We start from the raw sequence: 27,942 nt of genomic DNA, 5'->3' as shown, positions 1-27,942 counted from the left end.
CAACGACGTAATGGGAAATTCACAGAGAAACTCGCGGATTCTTCCACTGACCGCGGCACACCTGCACCAGGGTAAACCTCCACCTACCCCACTCCTGGTTTACAGGTGAAAATAGAGCAACAGGACCGCTAGTCTTTGACTTTATTTATTTTCTGCTGTGTTTTACTTTCATCTACAGTGGGGCAAAAAAGTATTTAGTCAGCCACCGATTGTGCAAGTTCCCCCACCTAAAATGATGACAGAGGTCAGTAATTTGCACCAGAGGTACACTTCAACTGTGAGAGACAGAATGTGAAAAAAAAATCCATGAATTCACATGGTAGGATTTGTAAAGAATTTATTCGTAAATCAGGGTGGAAAATAAGTATTTGGTCAATAACAAAAATACAACTCAATACTTTGTAACATAACCTTTGTTGGCAATAACAGAGGTCAAACGTTTACTATAGGTCTTTACCAGGTTTGCACACACAGTAGCTGGTATTTTGGCCCATTCCTCCATGCAGATCTTCTCGAGAGCAGTGATGTTTTGGGGCTGTCGCTGAGCAACACGGACTTTCAACTCCCGCCACAGATTTTCTATGGGGTTGAGGTCTGGAGACTGGCTAGGCCACTCCAGGACTTTCAAATGCTTCTTACGGAGCCACTCCTTTGTTGCCCGGGCAGTGTGTTTTGGATCATTGTCATGTTGGAAGACCCAGCCTCGTTTCATCTTCAAAGTTCTCACTGATGGAAGGAGGTTTTGGCTCAAAATCTCACGATACATGGCCCCATTCATTCTGTCCTTAACACGGATCAGTCGTCCTGTCCCCTTGGCAGAAAAACAGCCCCATAGCATGATGTTTCCACCCCCATGCTTCACAGTAGGTATGGTGTTCTTGGGATGCAACTCAGTATTCTTCTTCCTCCAAACACGACGAGTTGAGTTTATACCAAAAAGTTCTACTTTGGTTTCATCTGACCACATGACATTCTCCCAATCCTCTGCTGTATCATCCATGTGCTCTCTGGCAAACTTCAGACGGGCCTGGACATGCACTGGCTTCAGCAGCGGAACACGTCTGGCACTGCGGGAGTTGATTCTCTGCCGTTGTAGTGTGTTACTGATGGTGACCTTTGTTACTTTGGTCCCAGCTCTCTGCAGGTCATTCACCAGGTCCCCCCGTGTGGTTCTGGGATCTTTGCTCACCGTTCTCATGATCATTTTGACCCCACGGGATGAGATCTTGCGTGGAGCCCCAGATCGAGGGAGATTATCAGTGGTCTTGTATGTCTTCCATTTTCTGATGATTGCTCCCACAGTTGATTTTTTCACACCAAGCTGCTTGCCTATTGTAGATTCACTCTTCCCAGTCTGGTGCAGGTCTACAATACTTTTCCTGGTGTCCTTCGAAAGCTCTTTGGTCTTGGCCATGGCGGAGTTTGGAGTCTGACTGTTTGAGGCTGTGGACAGGTGTCTTTTATACAGATGATGAGTTCAAACAGGTGCCATTCATACAGGTAACGAGTGGGGGACAGAAAAGCTTCTTACAGAAGACGTTACAGGTCTGTGAGAGCCAGAGATTTTCCTTGTTTGAGGTGACCAAATACTTATTTTCCACCCTAATTTACGAATAAATTCTTTACAAATCCTACCATGTGAATTCATGGATTTTTTTTTTCCCATTCTGTCTCTCACAGTTGAAGTGTACCTCTGGTGCAAATTACTGACCTCTGTCATCATTTTAAGTGGGGGAACTTGCACAATCGGTGGCTGACTAAATACTTTTTTGCCCCACTGTATTTGAAAGACTGAGTGTAAACACACAAAATATTTTATTTTATGTGCTGGAATGTGCAGAAAATAGTTTTAAATGTTAAACAAATTTCTTCCAGTCAGAGAATGTTGCATATAATTTAATTTTTGCTAAAAGTTAAAAGATTAAAACTAATAAAACAAGTTTTAAAAAAAGAGACTTTTCCATTTGATTACATTTTGTATGATGGATTATGTAGAAAAAGTAGAATTGGGCTGAAAGATCTATCGCTTTATCACCTCTTCAGGTTGTAAATCGTGTTTTTAAAAAGTAACTAAGTAACTAAGTAATTAATTACTTATGAAAATAAGTAATCAGTAAAGTAACGGGATTACTTTTGGGGGGAAGTAATCAGTAATTAGTCACTGATTACTTTTTTCAAGTAACTTGACCAACACTGGTTGCCACCAGGTGAAAGACCGCCAGATGTTGTTGAAAGCGCTCAAAAACATTGATTTTTTTCCAGTATAACATGTGCTTGTAGTCAGAATTTTACACCTCTTATCTTGCTTTTACTCCAGACATGCTTTTGAGTCCTGTGCCTTCACCTGGTTGGGCGCTGGCGTGTCATCCGGTGTCAGCTGGATGGTTGGGATGTCCAGTTTCAGCCATGGTGGCTTCTTCCTCTGCAGGCTGCTGTTCCTGCTGCTCGGCTCATCCATGCTCGCTGCCTCTCCTGACACCTGCCAGCTGGGCAACACAAACAGAGAAGGAAATGGGTTTTTGGAAAAAGTGCTCAGACAAATTACCGAACTGTCACAAGCCAAAAAATCCAAAGTGACCAGCTTGGTCGATTAATCGCAGACAGTAGACAGAGCGTGCTAACAATAAACAGCTGTAATCCACGTGATGTGACCTCGCACAGACACAGTACTGAGGCAAATTCCTGAATAATCCAAATTATGAGCCACTAGTCTGCCAACAACTTGAAGTCTTTTCCTAACAAACTGAATCACAGTGTGGAGTGACACTGAACCACAGTTGAGCAGATCTACTATATGATCTTCTTTCAGATGATTGTGTCAACTGAATTACTGACTGAAATAAACATGCTGATATTATTAGGAGCAGCGGCCCACTATTTTCTTATTCTGGCCACAAGCAAGCTGCACCGTTCCGCCTCCGGTGTCCTGAAGTTTAACTCCTCAACACTGATAGCTTCAGTTTGCTCCTTTGCTCCAGGTAAGGCTCAAACTTAGCATTACTCTGCTGTTTGCCGTCTTACAAGCAGCACTGCAGCACATTTAGATAACTTAATGCAAACACATGACACATTATTTCAGCTGAGCTTAAACTTTTCCCAAACACCAGTTAATATTTTCTCCATTCCCACAGGATACTCAGCATTTATCTGCAAACTAAGATCTACCAGTACTTACTCCTCCCCTGGAGTTTTGGAGGCACGTTGGTGCAGCTATGTTTCACAACCACAAGGTGGCACTAAGCTGCTCACATGGAAGGCTTGTGCTCAGATAAAACACAAGCACGCCACTTGTGTGGAGAGAAATGGATGCTGTTGCACTGCAGGCCGCCCGTTAACAGACAGCATCAGACAGAAAATTTGACCCAAGCTGAGCCACACCAGCAGACGGAAAGATAAAAAAAAGAAAATAAAAGGCCGAAGCTTCCACTGATCTCAGTTGCTCACTGGTTTATGACTTTGAAGGCATTCAGAGAGTGAAAAGGGGTTTTCCTGTTTATCTGTTTCCACAACAGCTGTATGGGAATTCATGAGACATTTCCTCAGTTTGTGAATGTTTGCTCTGGAACTTTTTAATAATGTGCAGAACCAAAACTGTCATTTGTTTCTCAAAGCTGCTGCTGCTTGATGATGTCTGTTTACTGTCTCACTGTTTATTTAGTTACTCTACTCTAAAAACGATCCTGACCTACTGGCATATGTGAATTATCTGATTAATTATCTGTGTTGGTGTAATTGATGTTCTATATGTGATATATTGTGAAAAGTTCTTGCTGTGCTGAAGAGTCAAGCACCGTCTTTAGAGTAATTTTTAAACTACTTTGTGCTCATTGCTTAAAGAATATCAGACAAAGTATTGTGTAGCTATCAAAAGCCAGCAGTGTGTTTGTGGGGTTAAAGTTGTCATCAACTTAGCACTACTCTACCCTCCCACGCACGCACACACACGGTCTGGCTTAAATCTCATAAACCGAAGAGCCTAAAACTTCACTGCTCCAGGTGAGGCTCGAACTCACAACCTCGGCATCGCTCTGCAGGTTACTGTCTTATAAGTACCGCGCGCTGACCGATTGCGCCACTGGAGCCCCTGCAGGATGTCTGCATTTCAGCTCATTTTGAGAAGTCTTTCTCAGATCACAGTTACAGCCTGTGCCAAGTGGAAGTCCTTATGCATGAGTGAAGGGGACTATTACTGCATAATAGGACATCTGCATGGGGCTCTAGTGAGAAGTAATGAGCGACCACCGCCGAGGTTTCTGCTGCGAATTGTTCTGTGATTCGTGGCAGTGAGTGAAATTACAGGCTCTCCTCTTTTGCCATAAAGTCAACAATAATCTCTTCCATCATAGGTGATCCCGGAGCTGATATTCAGACTTCTGGCCAGAAAATCAAAGGCGGCAGCAGGAGTACTTCTTGATGCAAACGAATCCAGACAGGACGGCATGTACTTCCAAAGCCCAAGAACTCCTGCACACAAACCTATAGAGTTGCAGCAAAAACGCGAAGGAATCTCTTTTTTGGATAACTTGGCTTGTCATTTCGAGAGTGTATTTTTCAGTAAAATCCGATTTTCTTGTGTATCTGCTCTCAGGCGAAAAGGCCATGTCTATTTTGATAGTGATCTTTACATGGCAGTGCCTACAGAGCAGGTGTGAACTCGATGTTGTCAGTATAGGGTGGGCGTTTGCACAAATAAAGCGTGATTACTCAGCTGCAGATGGTAGTAGGAGTAGTGACACAACAAGGAGCGTGAGTTGTGCATGTTCTTTGTTGTAGACAGTATGTTTAGCTGTATTATATGCTGGAGCTATTCAGGTTGGTGGAGTCTGGGAGGTTTGGTTTGGCTAAAACCAACTCATTTCTGCTAAGCACAGTTTATTTTGGAGGGGTTGTGACAGATTTAAGTGAAAAGTGGAAGGGTTCACCACAATCATTTGTCTAGGTGGTAAAAACGTCAGTCCTGACAGAATAATCGTACCTTCTGTTAGATTGCTTCAACCTTAACTGTATTGTTCTCTAATACTCAGCCTACACTATAAATATTCATGTTAAATATCAACACAAACCGTTAGTGACAGCAGAACATAAGACTGAAGGAGCGGCAGCGTCATCCCTTATCAAATAATGTATCTCAATATTGCATTAGACTGCCAAATATTTTGTGCAGACATTCATGGTTCCCAGGGGATAAGTCTACTGACTTTGACGATCCCCCCGATTGCTCAGCCGCCACCATGAGGTTTATATTTGTGGTTTTGCATGAGCTGTCTAGACTGCCATGAAATTTTGCACAGATGTTTCTCTCTCGAGGTAAATCGTTAGGCTTAATTTTCACCTTATCCAATACTTTGTTTTGCATTTAAAGTCTGCAAAACTAATCACACCCTCATCAGCTTGCTCTTTGCGCTTTGTCTTTAGTCCAGCAAGATTTCTTAATGACCTGTTTAAGATGATTATAAATGCTTTTTAAGACTTATTTCACATCCATATTGGCAGAAGAAAAGGATGAGGGATACGAATGAGAATCACAGAGCCAGAATTAGTCCAGAGCACCACCACTTTAATGTCAGCGTAGCTCCAAGCACTGTCTGGAGTTACAGGAGTGATGCTGCTAATGCAGAGTGGGTTTCACTGGAGTGGGATTTTCGGTACTGCTGTTGGTGTGTTATGGCAACCGATGTTTTTCTGACTTCCTGCGCAACTGTACAGCTTTAACACCTAACATGTTCACTTATGAGTGGGTATGTCGCATTAGCAGACACCTCACACTGCAAAACAAAACACAAGCTGGGTGTTTTATACACGCTGTAGTTTCCATTAGTGGCTACTGGCAACATGTTGGTTTTAATTTATAGTTTTGTTACTGCATGGTCAATAATACCCCGCCCCTTCCAAAAAAAGATAATTAACAAATGTATAAAAAAAAACTTCAGAATGTGGAGGTTTTCAGACACTTTAAGGCCCAAAATTAATGTGACTGGAATTTACACTTTAAAGACCCTGTTATAAATACCTACTAACATGCTAAAACACTAACAAAAATCCATTGTGTGGTTTTCTATCCAGAAATGGAAATTTTTACTGTATTGGCAGCGTGTTTGGGATCATTGTCATACTGGCTAAACATACAACAATACTTCAATCTTTCTGGATCAGTAATTCCATCTATTTTGAGAAGATCTTCAACACTGCTGTCTGAAATGCAGCCTCAACCCATGAAAGAGCCTCCACTGTGTTTTACAGATGGCTGTTATTTGACCTCTTTCCTGACCTAGATGAGAATCCGAAGCAAAAAATTTAGACCTAAAAAAGACCTAAGGCATAGGTGTCAAACTCTGGCCTGCGGGCCAAATTTGGCCCGTAGCCTAATTACATCTGGCCCGCGAAGCCATACAAAATTACTATTAGAGCTGGCCTGCTGGTATTATACCGTTCATGTACTGCTAATTCTACAATTCCCAGAATGCTCTGTTGGTGTTTTGGCTGCAAATACAATTTTTATTTAAGAAATGAATTCCACTGATGTGTTATTTAATTGGAATTTCGATTTTGCATGTGTGCAATATTAAGTTATATATATACGTTTATATAAGTTATATATATTGCTTAGTATTAAGCTTTGCTTGTTCCATACTCAGTTTTTCAGCAAAACTTGTTTGAGTCCATAAGAAAAGATTCATTCTTATATTTGGAGGAAGATTTTTTTCAATGAATATTAATGTTAGCCCGCGACTTTGATCCAGTTTTGAATTTTGGCCCACTGTGTATTTCAGTTTGACACCCCTGACCTAAGGCAACTGATTTTAAATCCAGTTCTTGTGTAATTTGGCACATCTCTGTCTTTTCTCCCTGTTTCCTTTCCTTAAGAATAATGGCTTCTTGACAGCCACTCTTCACTGAGACAGACTGATGAACCAAAAGGCCAGATGCATCTCTAAGGTCCTGTGTCAGGTCTTTGTTGGATTATTTCCTATTTCTGTAAGTCATGACTTTCATGTACTGTTCATCTGCTGTAAATAGCATTTAGGCCTGCCACTTCTTCTCTTGTCCTCCACTTGTCTAGTTTCCTCAAACTTTTCAAGGAAACACTGAACAGCATGCTCAGATTAGACCAAGTTTTAGGCTTTTTGTAAAAATGTACGGTTTATTGGTGCAAAAATACTGTTTTACGTCTGTCAAACATTTTTTATAGATTCAACGAAAGAAAACGTGTGTTTTTTCAACTGGCTGCTAGCAAAGTGATTCAGTTTAAAATGGGTTCTTTGCTATGTTGTCTGTTATGTGTAGACACAACACTCTCTCCTCCTTTGAGTTGGGTTCTTTTTCATGATTGAATGATTCGTAGGTCAGTGTTAAGTGGTTTTACAAACAAAACATTCCTCTGAAAAGGTCCGGTACAAGGACTGGACTGAAAATAAGTGCTGATGAAAGACTGAAAGGCCTTTAGAAAGCCTGCAGAACAGTTGCTCAGGACCACTTTTTAAAAATTACAAGAAACTCTGGGACAGTACAGTATACAGTAAACACTAGCGTGCTACTGCCAATTTTCAAGGTGATCAAACAGATGTAATTACAATGTGGCTTTGAACTCAGATTATCTAATAAAGTATTTTAGAATTCTTCTTTGTAAGTTGAGAATGCACATGTAGATGTAGAGTGCATTCATGCACTGGGCCAACGCAATTTTTGGTCACAAAGTAAAATATCAAACAAAAGTTGGATTCCGTTCTTTTCGCCTCTCAGCTGCCTGTGTCAGTGTTTTGGTGCCTCTGCGGTCACATGAAGGAGTCTGCGCGTTCTTTTATAAACACACCCCTGCAAATAGAAGGCTTCACTAAAATCCTTTGCTTCACCACATCCTTTGCTTATTTTGTAGTGGTGATATTGTGTGTGCACGGCAACATGAACTCAGGCACTCTGATATGCACTTTTCAAGTAAGGTCAAAATTCACTCACATGCATGTACTACACAGCGCTCGCCTCAGCCCCCCGCATCAGGTCTTTGTAGGTCTCTGCTAGAAGGTGCAAAGCGGTCCAAAATCAATATCCCCATTTTTTATCTGGTTTTGTAACATTCGCCATTTGTTATTCCATAATCTTGATCTCTCTCCTCTTTTTTTCCTCTAGTTGGATTTTTCATGACAGGCAGATTAGGGTATGTAATCCCCGTGCTGTATGCCACATGACATCGCCCTGCTGTTCAGCCACAGAAGCTTGTACTGCCCACGATTCGATGGAGGTGATGCTGTGATAGTGTCGTGAGCAGGATGTGGTGTCACTGATATCGGTGAGTCAAATTGAGCAAAAAAGCAAACGATAGTGTCATCACATAATCCAACTTGCCAGTAAAGAGCCTTCATATTTCAGTTCTGAAAATTATCCTCTCCTTTTGAAAGCATTAAGACTGACTACTTGCTCTGGATGAAGTAGCATACTTTTTATGATAGCAAAAAAGAACGTTTAAAGGCTTTTAAGTTCTTATTTTGGCTTCAATTTGCCATCAAAACTCCAATGTTGTCATGTCAAAGTGTTACCTCAAAGGAAATATGAACTTCTGTGCACAGCCTGCTGTGCTTTCAGGGGACTGCAGCAGAATGGTAGCGTAATTGGATCTGCTTTACATGGAGTGACATTTGCTGACGTGTCGAGACAGAATAAAACAAAGGCATCTCTTTGGCACCGAAGCAGGACTTGTCCTGACACTGCTCCCTGATCCTTTGCCTTTGGGGTGGCTGTAGCTCAGGCGGCAGAGCAGGTCATCTACTGATCGGAAGGTTGGTGGTTCAACTCCTGGCTTCCCCTAGTCTGCATGCCAAATATCATTGGGCGAGATACTAACCCCAGATTAGTCTCTAATGCATCAATCGGAGTGTGAATGTGTGTTATTTCGCTAGAAAGCATCGGGTGAATGCACAAGTTGTGTAGAGTGCTCAGAAGAGTAGAAAAGCGCTATATAAGAACCAGTTCATTTACCATTCTGGTCTTTGAGGCTGCAACCAGTAACTGTACCATGTAAAGCTACCGTGACTGCATGTCAGTAAGCTTTGATATTCAGTGGCTCATCATGTTAAGCAGGCCACAATCTGCTCTCTGCACTGTCTCCCTTTTATTCTCTAAATCTCTTGCCTTCTTTGTTCTTTTTCTTTCTTTTTGGCTCCTCTTTGAGGGTGCAAGACTTTCATTTACTCTGCTTTTTAATATTCAGTGTACTGCACAAAAATTGTTTGGGTGCTTTGGTAGGATGGCTAAAAGAATTCTGGATATTGAATATCTAGCTATATTTAAATCAAAGTGCTGTATTACATCAACTTCTTTCATGCAAAGACCGAGTAACACAGTTAACTTAATCCATGCATCTTTAGAATATTTAGCTTTAAAAACTCTGTGACAATGTGACACTTGGTAAACTAGCGTACCTGCCAGCCCAGCTGCTGCTGCTCCTGCCAGCCAGGCAAAAAACAGTCAATTAAAACACCCAGGCATCAACTGTTTCCTGCTGTCCAGTATAATCTCTGGGCACTGGGTTGGTTTTAGTGTTACTTTTCATTGTTTCCATTGGCAGGATCCATATGAGCTTCTTTTCTATTTTCTCTCCGGTAGCACATTTAGCACCCCTGGCATTTTATCTGTGATTGTACAGAATTTCATTCAGCAAGAAGTCAGAGAAGAGCAAAAAAGGCTTCTAGAGTTCTGGGAAGTAAGCAGGCTTAGCTTAGCTAGATTTCCACGACACAAGACGTCAATGCGTCTCTGTATCAGTGACTCCAGGCACTGTCTTCTACTTTTTGTAACAATTCATGTTCTCAGAGAGAAATGTTTTCTTCATTTTAAAACCCTTGGCTCGCTTTCCCTCAAAGATCAATGATGTCTGGCTAAATTTCTGTGCTTTGGTTTCATTGCTGGAAGCAAATCCACAAATCCCAATGATTCCACTTGATTTAAATACACTTGCATGGTGTGGCCATGCCTTAATACCAGCATAATTTTATTTTTACATATTTTGAATTGTGGAAAACCAATAAAAGTTTTTCAGCTGGCTGAAGCCAGTTTCATTGCAACCTTAATATACTGACTTTTGACAGATTGCCCAGACTAATCTTTTGCATTACTGTTGCCTTTGATAGCAAAGCAATAGCAACTCAAATAACAGTTCGTTACAAACCAAGATGTGCAGAAGAGCATCTTTGAATGCACAGTATTCTGAACTTGAAGCAAATGGGCTACAGCAGCAGAAGACCACACTGCGTACCTGTCAGCTAAGGACAGGAAACTGAGGCTACAGTTTGTACCAGCTCACCAACTGCTACCAGTTGGACAAGATTGTAAAAGCATTGCCTGGTTTGATGTGTCTTGATTCCTGCTGCAATATTCTGATGGTGGGTCAAGGATTTGGCGTGAACAACATGAGGACATGGATCCATCCTGCCTTCTAGCTTGCTTCAGGGTGGTGATGTAATGGTGTAAGAGATATGTTTTTGGCAAATGCTGGGCCCCTTAGTACCAACTGAGCACCATTTAAACATCACAGCCTACCAGAGTATTGTTGCTGACCATGCTCATCCCTTTATGACCACATGGTATCCATCAAGATCACATAGTATGTCACATTCCTCAAATCAACTCAAACTGGTTTCTTGAACATAACGATGAGTTCACCGTACCTAAACAGCCTCCACAGTCACCAGCTCTAAATCCAACAGAGCACTTCTGGTATGTGGTGTAATGGGAGATTCATAACCTGAGTGTGCAGCCAGCAAATCTGCAGCAACCGTGTGATGTTATCATGTCAATATGGACCAAAATCACTGATGGATGCCACGAAGGATTAAGGCAGATCTGAGGGCAAAAGCAAGCTGTACCTACTACTGTATCCACTGAGTGTTAGTGAAGTTGTTACTTGGATTTTATTTCTGCAGTTCTTTCTAATAATAATGCCAGACAACTGTTAAATTTCAGGTCATATGTTTATTTTCATTTGAAGGATATATGGTATATTTAGTAAAGAGCCCTGGTGTTTCCTTTGCTCTCCAGCAAGAATGTGTTATAAAACTGGCAATTATCAGTGCAGTTCCAAGTTGACTGGCTTGGACTCAGCATAAGATTAAAACTCAGACAGCCCAGGAGGGTTTGAACTTTATTACATTGGCACTGCTCTGTTCTAATAGGCACTACAACCTGCCAAACAGCACCACTGGGCCCATTTCAACTTCAGTGTTAAAGTAGTTTTTCTTCGCAGGGCAGCGCTTTTCTGATTTACTGCCATTTCATTGCATTCATCTGTTCCTACAGATCCTTTTGCACACAAAAACCCTTCTCCCAGAGACTTCCCACAACTGTGCATCTCAGTTCTTTTAATTATTTGTTATGGTTATGTAACAATGCATGAAAATTGAATTGCATTGAATTATCTTGCGTGCTTCTATCATCCTACCCTCAATCCCAACCCCCTACAAAGGGACTACATTTGCTCTGGGCTCTCATCTGTGCCAGATGTTAGTCATAACACAGTAGGTCATTTCCTTTCTGTTTGCAGAGTTTGGATGATGAGTGCATGCGTGTGTTTCTCTAATCTGCTACTACCTCTAAACAAACACTAATAAATGATTAAACATCTGCCGCTACAGAAACAGAATTTCGGTCATGTCAGTAAGTAAAAACAAGAAATGATGAATGACAAATAAAAGAGAAGAGCAGTCACGTCTTTCCTTGCCAAAAACATTAATTAAAATTGTATGTTGACTTTTGGACTTCCTGACTTTCTAAATTTGGCAGCATTAAATGCTTCTTTTAGAGGGTTTCTTACTGTAAAAACATAAAAGTACTGTGCTGAATAAAAGATTTGCAATAACATGTATAAAAGTAATTTAGATCTTTAGACATTATTAAGAGGAGACTTTAACTTTTGTGTCTATACCCCAACTCCTGGTTATAAGACGCAGCCTTATTTAACATTTTGGCAGCCACTCTGAGGCCGAACGCTGGCCAGAAAAGATTATTCACCACAGAAGTCTAAGTTGGACTCATTGCTAAATCGTGTTCTCAGCTGCATATCCGAAACATGCAATATGTTTGAAAAAGAACAAATAAACGAATAATATGAACATAACAGTTTATATTACCATCAGTCTTTGTGCCATAATCCAAGCAGCCACCTCCTCTCGTTGATACTATTTTTGCTTTTTCTTTCTGCAGCCTGCTTATTAAATGCGCTGGATGACAAAATGATTTTGCCCAGGTTAGTTATAATTAGGCTCAACCCAAATAAATGAGACTCAAATTTGACAAAATAAAAACATTGTAAAACAGAACAAGACTGTAAAGCAGCTCCTCAGAGACATCAGTGTTCAGAGTATTCAGCTGCACTGAACTGAATTATCTGGACTCACGATCAGATGAATTCAGCTATTTATCAATTATAAAATTCTATGTCCCAGACACAGGAAGGAAAGTGAGGATGTCGACTGATATTCATACCATTATTTGGTGATTTAAAAAAAAAGATTCCCGATATATCGGCCAACATATCTTTTTTCTTTCAGATACATGAAACATAAACAGATTTCCTAACATTTGTCATATGTAGTTATTTGTTTACTTATTTACAGTATCCCTCCGATGTCTATCTTTTAAATGTTCATTCATTGGCCAATATAAATTCCAATACTAATAGATTGGTAAAAAGCTAACAGACTGGTAAATCGGTAAGTTTCTATGCATTCTTACAAGAAAGCCCACCACTGATTGCCTGTTTAACATCAATCTGTAGATTGTTCACTTACAAGTTTGATTGTGCTGCAAAACGCGCTGACAGACTCACAGTGGGGGGTCTTAATGAGTTCAAACCATCTGTCTAAACACTGCTTTGATTGTCCTGCGGCGTCTGTCTTTTATCTTCTTACCGAAGATTACACGACAGTGAGCAATTCATTAGTTAATCAGCCGCTGTGCAGATCAGCGCACAGGGGTGCGGGAACATATCCCACCCACTTAGACACACACACACAAAACCACCAAAAAGAAACCCACACACAAGTGACGCTGCTACTTAAGGCTACTGTATGTGTGTACATAAACACATCCCACTGTCAAACACAACACACTGGAATAATTTATAAAAGAGACAGGCTGATTAAGACCACACTGTAGTCTAAACCTGTCACAAAGACGTCTTTGACACCTTGCATCCCATTCCTTAGTGATGCTTGGTTTTCTCATTCACAGAAGATGAACGTTTTTCAAGCAATTTTTCCATCTGCTTTTGAATCTTTGCACCATCTGCCATGACAAAAACTCTCAAGAGCTCCTCATCTATTTTAGAAGAAAACCACAGCCCTCACCTTCCTCTATAAGCAACCTCCCTCTGTGCCATAAAACTGCTTTAGTCAAACGTGATCTGGTTGCACACTTTGCAAAACAATTTTGAATTATTAAATGAAGCTGCAAGGCTTCTTATTGACAGAATCGCTTGTTTACAGCAGTTTGATGTTTCAAATGTCACAAAAAAGAATAAAATGTCAATTGATTTTATAAACTTTTGAAACTTTGCCTTGAGGACACTGGTACAATCAGAAGCAGAATTAAAATAAACAGAAATGTGCCGTGTTCATCCTGTCTGCCTTTCACAGCTACACTGTAGGCTAGGAAATGCCTCACATTCCTGGAAAGTACCTTGCAGCCTACTTCTACTCTAATTTGTCAGCTGCAGTATGATAAGTGTGAGAACCGTGACCGATCAACATCAGACTAGATATACGATGATCAACTTTTCCAAGGAATGTGTTACTAAAAAGCAGATTTTTATTCTTGTGAAACTGAAAAGCTGACAGGGAATAATATTGACTACAAGAGATGCGAAATCTTTAAAAAATTCAATTTGATATTGTGGTTTGACACATATTAATAAATGTAATAGGGGCAAGTTTTATTATCTCTAGTAAAGCTTTATTGCTCTCCCTTAACAATGGGTTAGAGGTACTATCACCCAGTAAAGGCTAAAAAAAAAGACACTTTTTATTCAGTTTTATTTACAGACCACCAGTTTGCAACAAAAGCCTTTTATGCTGTAAGGAAAAAAACTTACATATATGGAGAGTAACCCATGAGTCTCCTGTAGGCAAGCAGAGAAATGTTCCCTTTTACTCCAAGAACCAGATTTTATCATTACTTTCTAATAATTTATACACTCTAAAATCTAAATGCAAAGTTTATCTGCTTACAAATATGCTTGGCAGAATTGCTAGAATGTCCTTTTGCCTTAATGCAGAGGGCAACGGCATAAAAAAGCTGCTTAGCTATACAAAGATAAACAGAAGCCCAAACAATGAGAGCAGGTCAGAGGTCAAATCTGCCTCTTAGTACAATCATGTCTCTCAACTAGTGAGCTATCGAAGCAGGATGGATTTAATTGGGGCAGAAGCGGGAAGTAAAAAATCGACACCTACACTTCCTGCACTCTTAGTTTTGCATAATCCAAAAGTCTCAGATGTGTTTCACAAAGGAAAAAAAATGTCTCCTATGAATGTCATTAAGAGATTAAAGGATTGGCACAGACTAACGGCATCAAGTGTTTCCACACTGTAGATTGACACGTGGCCCGTGGGGAAGCAGTTTCAGACTGACAAGCAGGAAAGACGTGCGTGCATTCAAAATCCGACCCGCTGCACTTTAATTCACACCCACACAATTCTGATGAAGCAGTCTGCATAGGAAGACAAGCCTTTTTATCTGTGCAGAGCTAGCGATCGCGTCGAACCTCAAGGTAACCATTGCTGGGAAGCAAACAGTTCATAACACATCAAACTGTGACAGTGATGCCAGTAAAAAAAAGTGGCAAAAGTTGCAAGGATGCATTCATTAAGGCTGGGAAAAGTTCTCCAAGGACGTTATAACGTGATAATGGGACGCGACCTCACGCTGCCTCTTGACTTGAGATGACCTGGAATGCATCAAGGCAGAGAGGAGAGGAAAAACAGAAAAACAGATGGAGAGAAAATGGTTTTTATGTCATGTTGGGAGAAGATGAAAGATGGGTAAGAAAAAAAAAAAAGACATGCTGCACCAAGTCAAAGAGCATAAAAAACCCAAAGGAAATCCAGTGCAAAGCAGAGAACAAACAGTGTGATACTGTGTGGAGAGGAGATGGACACAGAACACACAAAATATCCCTCTGAAATGAAAACAGTCATCTGCATGTCCAAACAACATAAACAAGCTGTTTGTTGTGTATGTGTATGCATCCATGTACACGTCTGTCTGTCTGCTATGCCAAACATCTGCATCCGTTTACCTGTTTCTGCCTTTTAGTTACAGAGTTTCGTTTCGGTGCATGAAATCCTTCACATGTTCATCTTGTCAGAGCATTGAGAAGCCTGTAACTGAATTTCCTGAGCAATGCAGATACGATCAAGCTTTGAATTACACTGCACTATTAGGACGTTATTTACACATTAAGCAAATGAAGCATTCGTGTGGCAATCGCCATCTTTGTGTACTGAAACTGGATGTGACAAGCGGATATGGATCACACTGTCAGACAACACATCAGTCGGCATTTGACTCGTCAGTCTCAAGTCCGAGGCCCACTTGTCCTGTAAACTTTCCACAGACTTGTAACCACAGCTATCGTCCCCCTGGTGGCTATCAAAAACATTGCAAGCTTAAAGGCTAAAAGCACTTCTCTTCATTTCGCTCAAAGCACTGAATCCATCTTTTATAGTTTTACGTATAATCTTTTCGGATTAATTGATGGTATCATTATTAGTTTAAACAGTAGGTAATTATTGGCAACTGCAGATAATTCAACACAAAAGACTCGATGGAAAACCTCTCTGTAAGAATTAGCCTGCAGCATTGCCATTCATCACTTTAAATGTTCCAACACCTCATAGCTTCATAGCATATATCGCTGCCAAAAATGCAGCTGGAGAGAGCGCAGCAGTTTACAGCCCCTGTGCCTGGTATGGGACTTGAGATGATGGTGCAGAGTTTTGCCAGCAAGAACGGAAGACTGGTTCCCCCGCCTACCATCCTGGTCTGTTATAAGGTGGCAACACCAGACTGAACGTGAGGGAAGAAGAGACAAAAAGAAGGGAAGAAAATACTGAACAAAAAGTCAGTGACAGAGGGTAAGAGAGACAGAAGCCAAAACAGAGTGAAAGAGACTACACAGTAACAGCCCCGGGAGAGCAGACTGAGACTGACGATGGGTTTTATGTTTCATGGCATCTTAGAATCAGTGATCATTAGATCCTCAATAATAAATAAAAGGAGCACTTTATAAGGTTGATTCTGGGCGCTTTTAGGACTTCCCTTTCAGCTAAAAACAGGACTAGCCGACCAATCACCATGCTCTTCTGGGGCGGGCAAGGGGAATTCATGTAAAACCAAAGACTGACTTACGCCAAATAACTCTGAGTCTAATGGTTAACCTGGGTTAGAGCACTGCGTTCTAGCTGAAATAGCCAGAAAACACAAGATTTAACCCTCATTTAATGTCAAAGGCAAAGATAAGAGTTATACATAACCAGAGATGGGAAGTAACGCATTACAAGTAACGCGTTACTGTAATCCGTTTACTTTTTCAAGTAATGAGTAAAGTAAGGGATTACTATTGCAAAAAAAGTAATTAGATTACTGTTACTTTCCCGTAAGCACACTGCGTTACTGCTTTACTAAACTGTGATTTTGTGAGAGTGTCTCATGACACATGCGACGTCTGTGGCGTGTGATCAACAATAGATAATATGGAGTGCGGGAGAGAGTACGACCGTGCAGCGTTTAAAGCTTGGAGGTACTGACATTACTTTGAGTTTGATTGGTTAAAAAGTGATAAAAACATTAGCATCTGCTGTACAATCTGCGTGGGAGGAAAACTTCTTCCTAAAGCGAAAAATTAAACTTCAAATCTGAGCAAGCACCTAGCACGCTGCCACGGGAATGTGAGATTCATAGAGAAACCCCCGGCACCGGGCAAACCCCCACTGGCTCCACTCCAGCTCAACAGCTGAAAATAGACTTAAGGGCAACAGGACTTAGTGCTGCTGAATCTTTGATTTTATTTGTTTTTCATCTATTTGAAAGACACAAAACATTTTATTTCATATGCTGGAATATGTAGACAATAGGTTTAAATGTTAAACAAATTTCTTCCAGGTCAAGCCAGTCGCATATAATATAATCTTTGCTTGATGCAATGTGCATGAAGTTAAAAGATTAAAACAAATAAAACAAGTTTTAAAAAGAGATTTTTTTTTCATTTCATTCAATTTTACATGATGGATTATGCAGAAAAAATAGAATTGGGCTGAAAGGTTTGGTGCTTTATTCAGGTTGTGTTTTAAGTTTTTAAAAAGTAACTAAGTAACCTGCCGCTAACCAGTGAAGTAACAAGATTTTTTTCTTGGAGAAGTAATTAGTAATTAGTAACTAATCACTATTTTCATGTAACAAACTAAACAAAGCATTAAAAAATGACTGCTCAGGGAAGAAAAAACGAATTTCCACAATAAATTTTTACCACCATTGATTGCAAACACTCACATCAAGATAACAATTTAAATGTTTCTTTAAATGTGGTGTTGATGGCCAGTCTGAGCCTTGCACAGGTGCAGACTAATCGAACAGCAAAATCTGTCTAAAACAAATGAACCCTTGAACTCAAGCCAAAAGGACTTTAGAAGAACACTCATATACTGTAAGTCAGTGACCTTAACTGGCTAATACTGTCACACTTGCGATAAATAAGTTACTAATTAATTAAATAATAATATAATACAATAACTGTTAAAAGGGGCTTTAAACCAGCCAAACACTGGGGCATTGAGAGAATGTAATAACTAGGAAAAGAAATATTAATAACGACTAAAAACGAGACCAAGGGAAGGGTTGACTCGCAGGGAAGGGGACAAACAGCACATGCGCCTCATATGAAGCTGTTTTGTGTTAGCTGCATGGTGACAGGAAGGTCACCACTACAATAAGTGTCTAGTCAAGTGTGGGCTCGCCTGGAGACATGAATAGGCCTCCTCAGCAGCCGTCTAACCCTCCTACTATTCCTCCTTCCTGCCGTCTCTCTACGTTGCCAGCAAATCCATGCTGTGAGCGCCAATACAACAGCTTCCTCTGTTGGCTGGCCTTGTATGAAAAGTTAATGGTAATTGCCCACAGATGCCACATTAGAGTAAGATACCGAGGGGGATAGAGAATTGGCTCTGAAAAGAATATGAAGGAAAAATGGTGGTCATAATTGTGGTTTCAAAGAAACACAGAGGAGTTATTCAGGATTTTCATAAAGCAGTCTGGCCGGGGGAAAGCATTGTCATCAAACAGACACTGAAGAAGTGTTTGGAGGCCACATAATGGCCAGATTAAAATTCTTTTTTGACAGGCAGCTTTCTATTCATCCGGACTTTTATTTTTTAAATTTCGAGATAAAGATGATCTTTTCTCACTGATTTTCTTTTCATGCTGAGTGAAAGTATTCTCGCCAAAGTCACAAAGAGGCCGGAGTGATTTGATGTTCCAGCAATCCTCTACGCTTTATGATATTACCACCTGCAACAAGTCATTTAGCAAGTATGTCTCCAGTTAGAGTGCAGTAGCTGTGGAGCAATAATTAGCCAACAATGATGGATAAACAGATAAAATATTTGTCTTAAAGTTAGGATTAAATAGTAAAATACACTGGATACACAGCTGAAACATGCTAGGAATACTAATACTGCCTAAGAATTCTGGATAACTAGGTAAGATTAATATTGTAATACTATATTTTCCCAGCTGGCCATTACAAAGAACACAGGTTTAATTTTGGTACCAACTGAAAGACCTCCATAGTGGGTACACTGCTAGCTGTTCATTTTAATCCATGTAGAAGCAAGTCTCACCATTAGGCAACCATTCTGGTAGCACCTCTGAGCAATTATTATCTAAATGAATGGAGAGAAAGTCTTAACTTTTCCAATAAAACTGCTTGAGTAGAATTACAAAGGATTATTACTGGGAAAAAAACAAAGCTTGTTCCATAGTGTTGACATGAACAACACCCCTGGTGCATTCCAGAACTCTTGAGCAAATGCCGTGGTAATTCAGATTTTAGATTTAGTAAGCCAAGAAAAACAATAAGTAGACTTACCTGCATTTATGCTAACAAGCACATGTGCCTCACGTCCTTCCCTGTTTGTCTGTTTATTGCTTCTTTGGAGGCAGAGGCGAGGCAACCGCAGCCTTTGTCATTCCAGAACTCTCCTAAAAATTTGATTCAGGATACTTGGAGCGCCATCTCTTTCACTTTTAATATTGAAGTAAGGTATTGTCCCTCCAGTATCACTGCACACCCACTGCAAGTCTACTCTTCAAAGACTCAACATACACTCGGGAAATCTGTTCATGCAGCTCCTACCCAACTCATCCTGAAACAAATGTTTCACAGTAACTGCAAGACTGCACATCTGCCCATCGGTCATCACCCCATCACACACTTATCACACTGATCCACTCATGACTGTTCCGTGACCTGCATGTCCGCACTTACACTGTATAAATAAGTGAACCCACAACAGTCTGTCGCACGGTACTTCATCGAATTTATGGAGTCTGATTTTTATTTTTACGCGAGACTTGAACGATCGAGGAAACTTTAGAGAATATTAAAATCAAACTAAAAATGCATACTTATGTCAGAGTGCAGAGGTTTCTCTCTATTTATTGCTTACAGTAAATAAAAATAACACACATATGAATGTGAACACCTTTTTTTTTATTATCTGTCACTACTTGCATGGTGCACTGAAAGCACCTGTCTGATCTTATCTGAGGAAAAAAAATGAAAGCGCAAGCACCATGTAGTGACAGGAAAAAAAGAAAAAAGAGGAAGAGACACAATAATGGAGAGAGCGGATTAGAGAAATCCCCGTCCAGATCTGTGCAGATCAGCTCAAATCTTGATCATTTGTTTCTTGGGGGGTGGGGGGTGGATGCAGGGTAAAACAAGCTGCACATACTCAACTATTTAACCATTACCTGTTAGTGCACATTTAGGAAAGTCATGTCATCGTACTGTTAATCATTCATGCTGCAGCTGAAGGTCTGAATTTGTTTCCAGCCATGAAAGGCAGCCGCGGTCTGCTGCCCCTCTGCACACTCTGACTGTAAAAACAAACTTTTTTATGCAGCCAGCACCAGACAGTTACCAAACAATCAGACAACTCCTCTGTGTACACTATCTACCCAAAAGTATGGGTTAACTCATGTTGGACTTGTTAAAGATGGCTAGAGGATTCACACCTTTTACCTGGCTTCACTACAGAATTTGAGCTAATCTGCTGATGCCTCAGACTTTCCTCTTCCAGAAAAACACATAGGTAATTTGTGTGGTACACGTGCATGTAAATCATGTGCTGTGCTGTTGTCATTTTTAGATGTAACAGCATCCTGGAAGGGCAGGAAAGGCAATGGAGGCAAGTGTTAGTGCCAGTATGCAATTGCATGTGCACGTGCAGGCACACAAACGGAAGTGCACAAGAATAACAGAGATCGTCAGCTGCCCCGGCACAGAGAGAGGAGACTTTAAGTCTACCTTTTTAAAGTAAACCTTGTTCTGCTCTGCAGCTAACATGAGCCTGACGTAGCAGCACACACTCAAGGTTCTCCCTAAAAGGGCCTTCCATCTGTTAGCTGATCTCCATGACAGTGGAGTAAAGATACTGCATCAACACAAAAGAGCTTCTGGAGAAGCAGCTGAACAATATGAAGAACTACCACAACAGCAGCCAAGTCAAAAATGACAGAAAAGGCACGGAGAAGCTGGTTAGCAGCAACTCAACTTTCAAAATAAGAGTCAGGGGATGACACAATATTCAATATTAGTACAACAATTGTGATTGGATAAAGAATATCTAAAAAGCACTGCAGAGTGCACTTGTGATTCTATGTGCAAAGCTGAGAAAGCTTAACTATTTAAAAAATCTAAATATTGTGACAGTACGATTCAAAAGCTTTTTGAGTTTTCTCAACTCGTGATAGTTTTTGTTGATTTTACAAATATACACACATTTAGACAAGAGTTCTGACAACTTGAACTTTCTTGTTCACATAATTGCACTATACTGATGGGCTTAACAATAAAATTTAATGTTAAAAAGCTAGTATTAGAAACATAAAATTTGCAACAGCCGGCCAGCTGGTTGTATTCTGGTTATATTCCTGTAGAACGGGAAGTTTGCTGTGTGAAAATGTGAATGTCTGTCTACGTAAACAGCAACAGATGTGCGATTTTTGACAGTTTATCCCAGTTAATTACTGTATTATCAGAAACAGACTGCATGTAACTACCAAACTTGACCTTATTCAATTGCAGATATCTGATAACACACTGACTCCAGCATGTGGCAACATTTACGTCAGGTTTTAGTGACAGTGTTGGAATACTTAATCACCTCATTTTGGAGAAAAAAAATAACAGATGTGACATAACTTTATCTCATTGGATAAAACAGACAGCTGGGATAGGCTCCAGCCCTACGATACTCTGAATTGGAGAGTAGAAGAAAATGGATGAATCACTAGATGGAACAGATATTCCAAAACTCAGCATATTGCAAAATGTTAAAAATCTCAATAATATTGTATCGTGAGTGAGGCATTGTGACAATACTGCATCATATATTGTCAGCAACTAGGAGCAAACACAAACCCAAAGGTCAAAGCCTAGTGCACTCCCACTGCCAATCATAAGTCTGGAAAAACAAGAATGGATTAACCTCACGGGAATATTTTAAGTAGATGAACAAGAAAATTCAAGCTGCCAAAACTCAAAAACGTATTGATTCAATTTTTGTTGATATTTTGCTTTTTCTCAGCTTTTTCTTTTTTATGTTGTGTGGAAAAAACTGCATGTAGTTAACCCAAACTGGGGGTTTTCCTGAACTATAACCAAATAGGTTTTGTGCCAAACCCTAACCAAACCACAAGTGAAAGCAAAACATAAAAGCAGCCAAGACAAAGCTTGAACTCCACTGTCAAAGGAGCTTGCAAAGAAAAGCGTCTGGACTTCTTTAAGTTGCTTGAAGACGTTTCACCTCTCATCCGAGAAGCTTCTTCAGTTCTAAGGTCAAATGGTGGAGAGTCCCAGATATAAACCTAGTGGGAGTAACCCCCCACAGAGGGACAAAAGGACCCCCTGATGATCCTCTAATCGCCTGAGCCAAGGTGTGAAACTGGGTGTGGGTCCCCATCAGCCAGAACTCCACTGTTGATCAGAAGTCAAGAGTTTGTGTGTGTCTGCCACTTAGACTGCAGACTGGCCAGGGATGCCTGCAGCAGCCAGCTGAAATGACAGGCACAAATCGCCAACACAACCATTTAGTTGGAGGGTTTCTTGAGATGTTTAGGAGTCATCAAAGATTACACTTTCACTGAGTCAGTTTAGCATCAGTATACCATTGTTTAAATACTTCTAAACTGAAATTGCCACTAAGGCTGGGGAGAATGTTGCTTCTTTTGCAGTTATTTGATCAATTTGACCTCCTTTTGTAAAAACACGCCTTTAGAAAAAATGCCTTTTAAAAAACGGACGACCAAAGGAACCACGACACCTCCCATTCAAATTTGCGCAAACCTATTTACCGACATATCCTACATGAATGAACTAGTTGCCCGATAACAAGTAGTTGCATAAATCACATGAAAAATGTAGAGTATGGCTTGTAGGCACTAGAGATGATCCACTCCTGGGCAAGCTGCCATGAAAAATGAGTTGTAGAAAATGCTTGAGGGCTCCTGTAAAACCAACGCAGTTTTCCACCCTGGTGCACCCAGCGGAGAGGGCTCAGTATAAACATGAAGGTGCATTTCACTTGTGAGAGCAGCGGCCCAGAAATAAACCTGCTATTGTCACCGTCGCTTTTATGTCTAACTTGTTCAAACAAGCTCGATGCGGCAACCTCAGTGCGCCCAGGCAAGAGACAAAGACACACCTGCGAAATGTCTTCATGCTTTACAGATGCCTACCGTTTTACATCTAGGTTATGCTGTTGGCTTCCTGTTTAGCGCTGTGGGTGCATGTGTGCTGTCGTACTTTTGTCATCAGGTTATATTAGGCGCTTTCAGTTCTAATTTAGGGCCACCATCATAATCAGGACTTCACAGCAGAGGTGATTTATGACACCATGAGCTGCTTTTCCACGTGTATTTATAACAGAGTTGTAGAGTGATGAAAGGATCTGTAATAACAGCAATTTAAAGCAAAGTTTAAAATCACCCACATATATTTCCTTTAACGTGAGAAATTGAATGTTTTTCGCTTTAGAAATGTTAGTTTGTTTTGATTATTATATTTTAAAGATCAAATGATATGTACAATCTCCAACCACTCTCTTTGGTATGCCTGTTCAACTCAAACATCCAAGCAGCCAATCACAAGCCACCATCTCAGTGCATTAAGGCGTACTTGGTCAAGACGACCAGCTGAAGTTCAAACTGAACATCAGAATTGAGAAGGAAGGGTAGTTAGTTGGCTTTAGTGCCAGACGGTCTGAGTATTTCAGAAACTGCTGATCTTTCGGGGGTTTTCCTGCACAACCATCGAACCAATGATGGCCTGAAAAAGTGAAAATATCCAGTGAGCAGCCTTGTTGATGTCAGAGGTCAGAGCTCACAGGAAGACAGCAGGAAGTCAGATAACCACTCTTTTAACCTGAGGCATGCAGAAGAGCATCTCTGAACACGCAAAATGGCGAACCTTAAAGTAGATGGGCTACAGCAGCGGAAGACCACACCAGATGTCACTCCTGTCAGCTAAGAATGGAAAACTGAGGATAAGATTCACAATAACGTGGGCGACCGTGGCTCAGGGGGTTGGGAATCGCATCTGTAACCGGAAGGTCGCCGGTTCGATCCCTGGGCTCTCTGTCCTGGTTGTTGTGTCCCTGGGCAAGACACTTTACCCTACTTGCCTACTGGTGTTGGCCAGAGGGGCTGATGGTGCGATATGGCAGCCTCGCTTCTGTCAGTCTGCCCCAGGGCAGCTGTGGCTACAACCGTAGCTGCCTCCACCAGTGTATGAATGTGAGAGTGAATGAATAGTGGTAAAGTGCTTTGGGTGCCTTGAAAAGCGCTATATAAATCCAATCCATTATTATTATTATTATTATTAATAATTGGGCAAGTTATGCCTGAAAAAACGTTGGTTGGTCTGATAAGTCACGATTTCTGCTGCAGCACTCGGATGGTAGTGTCAGAGTTTGGTGTAAACAACACAGCAGCATCGATCCAGCCGGCCTTGTATCAACAGTTCAGAAAATCATAGAAAACAGCAGGTTTACTTGTTTAGAAGTGGTATAAATCTAGACATTTTTCATAAAATACTTCATTGTATGTCCAAATTCACTGCCAGATCCATTTCCCTCCTAAATAAAGAGCATCCTGCATCCTGTCTTATTAGTAACATCAGGTACTACTAACATACAACACAACACAGTTACAGCTGAAAGAACAGAATCTTAACGAAACATGTGTTTGTGACAGCTGAGCAATGAATTTGTTTTTGCCACACTCCATTAAGTCATCACTGAGATCGCAGGTTTTAACCCTGACCAAAACTGCTGTGTCCCTCAGTAGGGAGTTTTTTACAGCTGCGCCAGGTGATGTGTGTGTGTGTGTGTGTGTGTGTGTGTGTGTGTGTGTGTGTGTGTGTGCGCGCGCGCTTTACAAGTGTGTGTGCAAGTGTATGCTCCTGCCATCTGGCCCAAAAATTCAGCTCCCTACCACGTTTCCGAACAGGAAGGCAAAACAAATCCTTGATGACACGGGTCAGTGGTTTAATTGTCTCTGTGGGATTCCTGCGCAGCCAGCAACTCTAGCAGTCCCCTTCATCTCAGCAACAGACGAGCCTGCAGCACTCTGAAATCAATTCATCAGTCTTAAAAACCTGCAAGTGCCCTAGCGTGTGTGTCTGTTTGTGTGTGTGAATCATCCAACCCTGCCTTGACTTACTATATCATTTAAGAGTAGACAACATACAGAGATATTTTGCCAGTGGGTAACAAGGTCTGCCTTATTCTGACTTTCCCTTCCTCTCTTTCATACCTCATTAGACCCACTAATGGTCCTTATGTCTTGGACTTCCACCCATTTGACAGACCAAGGTATGTGTCACACACATTTGCTACACAACAGCGTGGCGTTTTAATTCACAAGGCTTAAACTCCCTTAGTACACACACACACACAACAAGCATGAACGCACAGTGCCACCAATGGGTGTTTGGTGTGAGCCTCGGGAGACCCCACCCAGAGAGCCCGTGTGCTGCAAAGCAGTTAAAACACAGCGTACCTGCACCACGAGTGAGATGCTGACAGCTCAGCTCCCGCCTTATAAATACTACACGGTGTGTATTCATTGAGCAGCGACGATGTCCGCTATGACAGGCGACGTTATTCCCACCTACCTTCAAGATGAGGCCGGTTCCTTCTGCCGAGTACAGCACAGAGGGGTCCCCGCCAGTGAAACGCTCACTGCCCTACATAAGTTCTACCTGCCTCATCACGCGGCCAAAAGGAAGAGTGGTCTCCCTGTTAAGCGCGAGCTCCAGATGTTAGTGAGGGCGGTACCGTGTTCACGTGCCATAAAAATGTGAAACAGCTGCCAGCTGAAGCCTCCGTACTATAGCGCGTACACCGGATTCTCCGTCAGCCACTGAGCTGCTCATGTGTAGTCTCTCACCCGGTCCGCCTACTTTGCCGCTGCCGCCGCCACCGCTGGATGGACGCCGACCGACAGACCGACCTAAGGGCGACTGGAGGGCGCCGTCTATCGGCGATAACGAGCAACTACAGGCTAGGCGATAAAACAGGCTAAGAGTAATCTACATAGTTGTAATTGTAAGGTTTTTAGGCCAGGGAAGATTAGAAATACCATCTGGTCTCACAGTTATTTAAGCCGGGTTTTTTTTTTCAGTTTAAATTAAAAGTTGTACATCTATGTGAGAATTACCTACTTGAATAATAAAGGTTGTTTGCTTTAACACTATTTACTTTCATTTATTTTTCCTTGAACTTTTTAGATTGTGAGCACAGTCAGCCAAAACTAAAAATTATAAAACAGTATCTGAGAGTGTATTGTTGTTTCTTTTCCTATGAGTTTGACCTTATCCCAATACAGTATACAGAAATCACTGTAAATGTCATATGCAGTATTTTAACCTAGTTGCCATAGGGCAAGAGGCAGGGTTCTGGGACAGGTTACCAGGCTAACACATGGAGACAGATAACTATTTACACTTATGGGCAGTTTAGAATCACCAGTTAACCTAACCCCACTAACTGCATGTTTTTGGACTGTAGGAGGAAGCCGGAGAACCCATGCAGACACAGGAGAGAAGAGCCAAACTCCACACAGAAAGGCAGGATAATGGATTTGACCCCAGGACCTTCTTGCTGTAGGGTAGCAGTGCTAACAAACATGCCACTGTCCTACCCCTCATTCCATCAGTTACAGCATGAGCAAGGTCGATATAGCAGAAATCCAAATTTCTGCTAATTTGGATCTGGAAGCAAAGTGATGTATGAAAAAGTACTTTCCTCAACATTCCTTTATAAAGCACCTTGAACACTAATTGAGAAGGATATATAAAACTCCTACAATTTCTTAAAGCCTATAAAAATGTCACAGCAGTAAAAGTATGTGTATGATCAGGAAATGCCCTTAAAGCATTACAAGGAATAATAATTCAATTCAATTCAATTTTATTTATATAGCGCCAAATCACAACATAAGTCGCCTCAAGGCGCTTCATAGATACAGAGAAAAACCCAACAATCATATGACCCCCTATGAGCAAGCACTTTGGCAACAGTGGGAAGGAAAAACTCCCTTTTAACAGGAAGAAACCTCCGGCAGAACCAGGCTCAGGGAGGGGCGGCCATCTGCTGCGACCGGTTGGGGTGAGAGAAGGAAGATAAGAAAAGAGACATGCTGTGGAAGAGAGACAGAGGTTAATAACAGATATGATTCAATGCAGAGAGGTCTGTTAATACATAGTGAGTGAGAAAGGTGACTGGAAAGGAAAAACTCAATGCATCATGGGAATCCCCTGCAGCCTATGTCTATTGCAGCATAACTAAGGGAGGATTCAGGGTCACCTGGTCCAGCCCTAACTATATGCTTTAGTAAAAAGGAAAGTTTTAAGCCTAATCTTAAAAGTAGAGATAGTGTCTGTCTCCCGAATCCAAACTGGAAGCTGGTTCCACAGAAGAGGGGCCTGAAAACTGAAGGCTCTCCCTCCCATTCTACTTTTAAATACTCTAGGAACAACAAGTAGGCCTGCAGAGCGAGAGCGAAGTGCTCTAATAGGGTGATATGGTACTACAAGGTCATTAAGATAAGATGGGGCCTGATTATTTAAGACCTTGTATGTGAGGAGCAGGGTTTTGAATTCAATTCTGGATTTAACAGGAAGCCAATGAAGGGAAGCCAAAACAGGAGAAATATGCTCTCTCTTTCTAGTCCCTGTCAGGACTCTTGCTGCAGCATTTTGGATTAGCTGAAGGCTTTTCAGCGAGTTTTTTGGACATCCTGATAATAATGAATTACAGTAGTCCAGCCTGGAAGTAATAAATGCATGAACTAGTTTTTCAGCGTCACTCTGAGACAGGATATTTCTAATTTTAGAGATGTTGCGCAAATGGAAGAACGCAGTCTTACATATTTGTTTAATATGTGCATTGAAGGACATGTCCTGGTCAAAAATGACTCCAAGGTTCCTCACAGTGTTACTGGAGGCCAAGGTAATGCCATCCAGAGTAAGAATCTGGTTAGATACCATATTTCTAAGATTTTCAGGGCCGAGTACAATAACCTCAGTTTTATCTGAATTAAGAAGCAGAAAGTTAGCGGCCATCCAGGTCTTTATGTCTTTAAGACATTCCTGCAGTTTAACTAATTGGTGTG

The 27,942-nt window shown here is 41.1% G+C and overlaps 1 protein-coding gene and 1 non-coding gene across 13 annotated transcripts in view; both read right to left on the bottom strand.

The window, feature by feature from the left end:
• The window catches only part of rhbdf1b (rhomboid 5 homolog 1b (Drosophila)), a 42,041-nt gene extending 16,024 nt beyond the window's left edge, over positions 1-26,017 (bottom strand). For 10 of the 12 annotated variants that reach the window (XM_080305203.1, XM_026179062.2, XM_080305208.1 and 7 more), the window contains exons 1-2: positions 25,442-26,017; positions 2,345-2,486 (exon numbers count right to left, since the gene is read on the bottom strand). In XM_080305203.1, the coding sequence (XP_080161329.1) occupies positions 2,345-2,458 (114 nt within the window). In that variant the 5' untranslated portion in view covers positions 2,459-2,486; positions 25,442-26,017. Of the gene's footprint in view, positions 1-2,344; positions 2,487-7,953; positions 8,068-19,129; positions 19,380-25,441 lie in introns of those variants that run through there. The other 2 variants (XM_080305204.1, XM_080305205.1) reach the window with 2 other exon arrangements.
• trnai-uau (transfer RNA isoleucine (anticodon UAU)) lies at positions 3,989-4,082 on the bottom strand. The gene is made up of 2 exons: positions 4,045-4,082; positions 3,989-4,024 (listed from the first exon to the last, which is right to left on the bottom strand). It is a non-coding gene; the product is annotated as a tRNA-Ile (tRNA).
• Positions 26,018-27,942: the final 1,925 nt, after the last annotated feature.

The sequence above is a fragment of the Astatotilapia calliptera genome, chromosome 8 (assembly GCF_964374335.1).
Source record: "Astatotilapia calliptera chromosome 8, fAstCal68.1, whole genome shotgun sequence".
Classification (NCBI taxonomy): domain Eukaryota; kingdom Metazoa; phylum Chordata; class Actinopteri; order Cichliformes; family Cichlidae; genus Astatotilapia; species Astatotilapia calliptera.
Note: the sequence above shows the minus strand (reverse complement) of the source record. Positions and strands in the feature narration are given on the sequence as shown.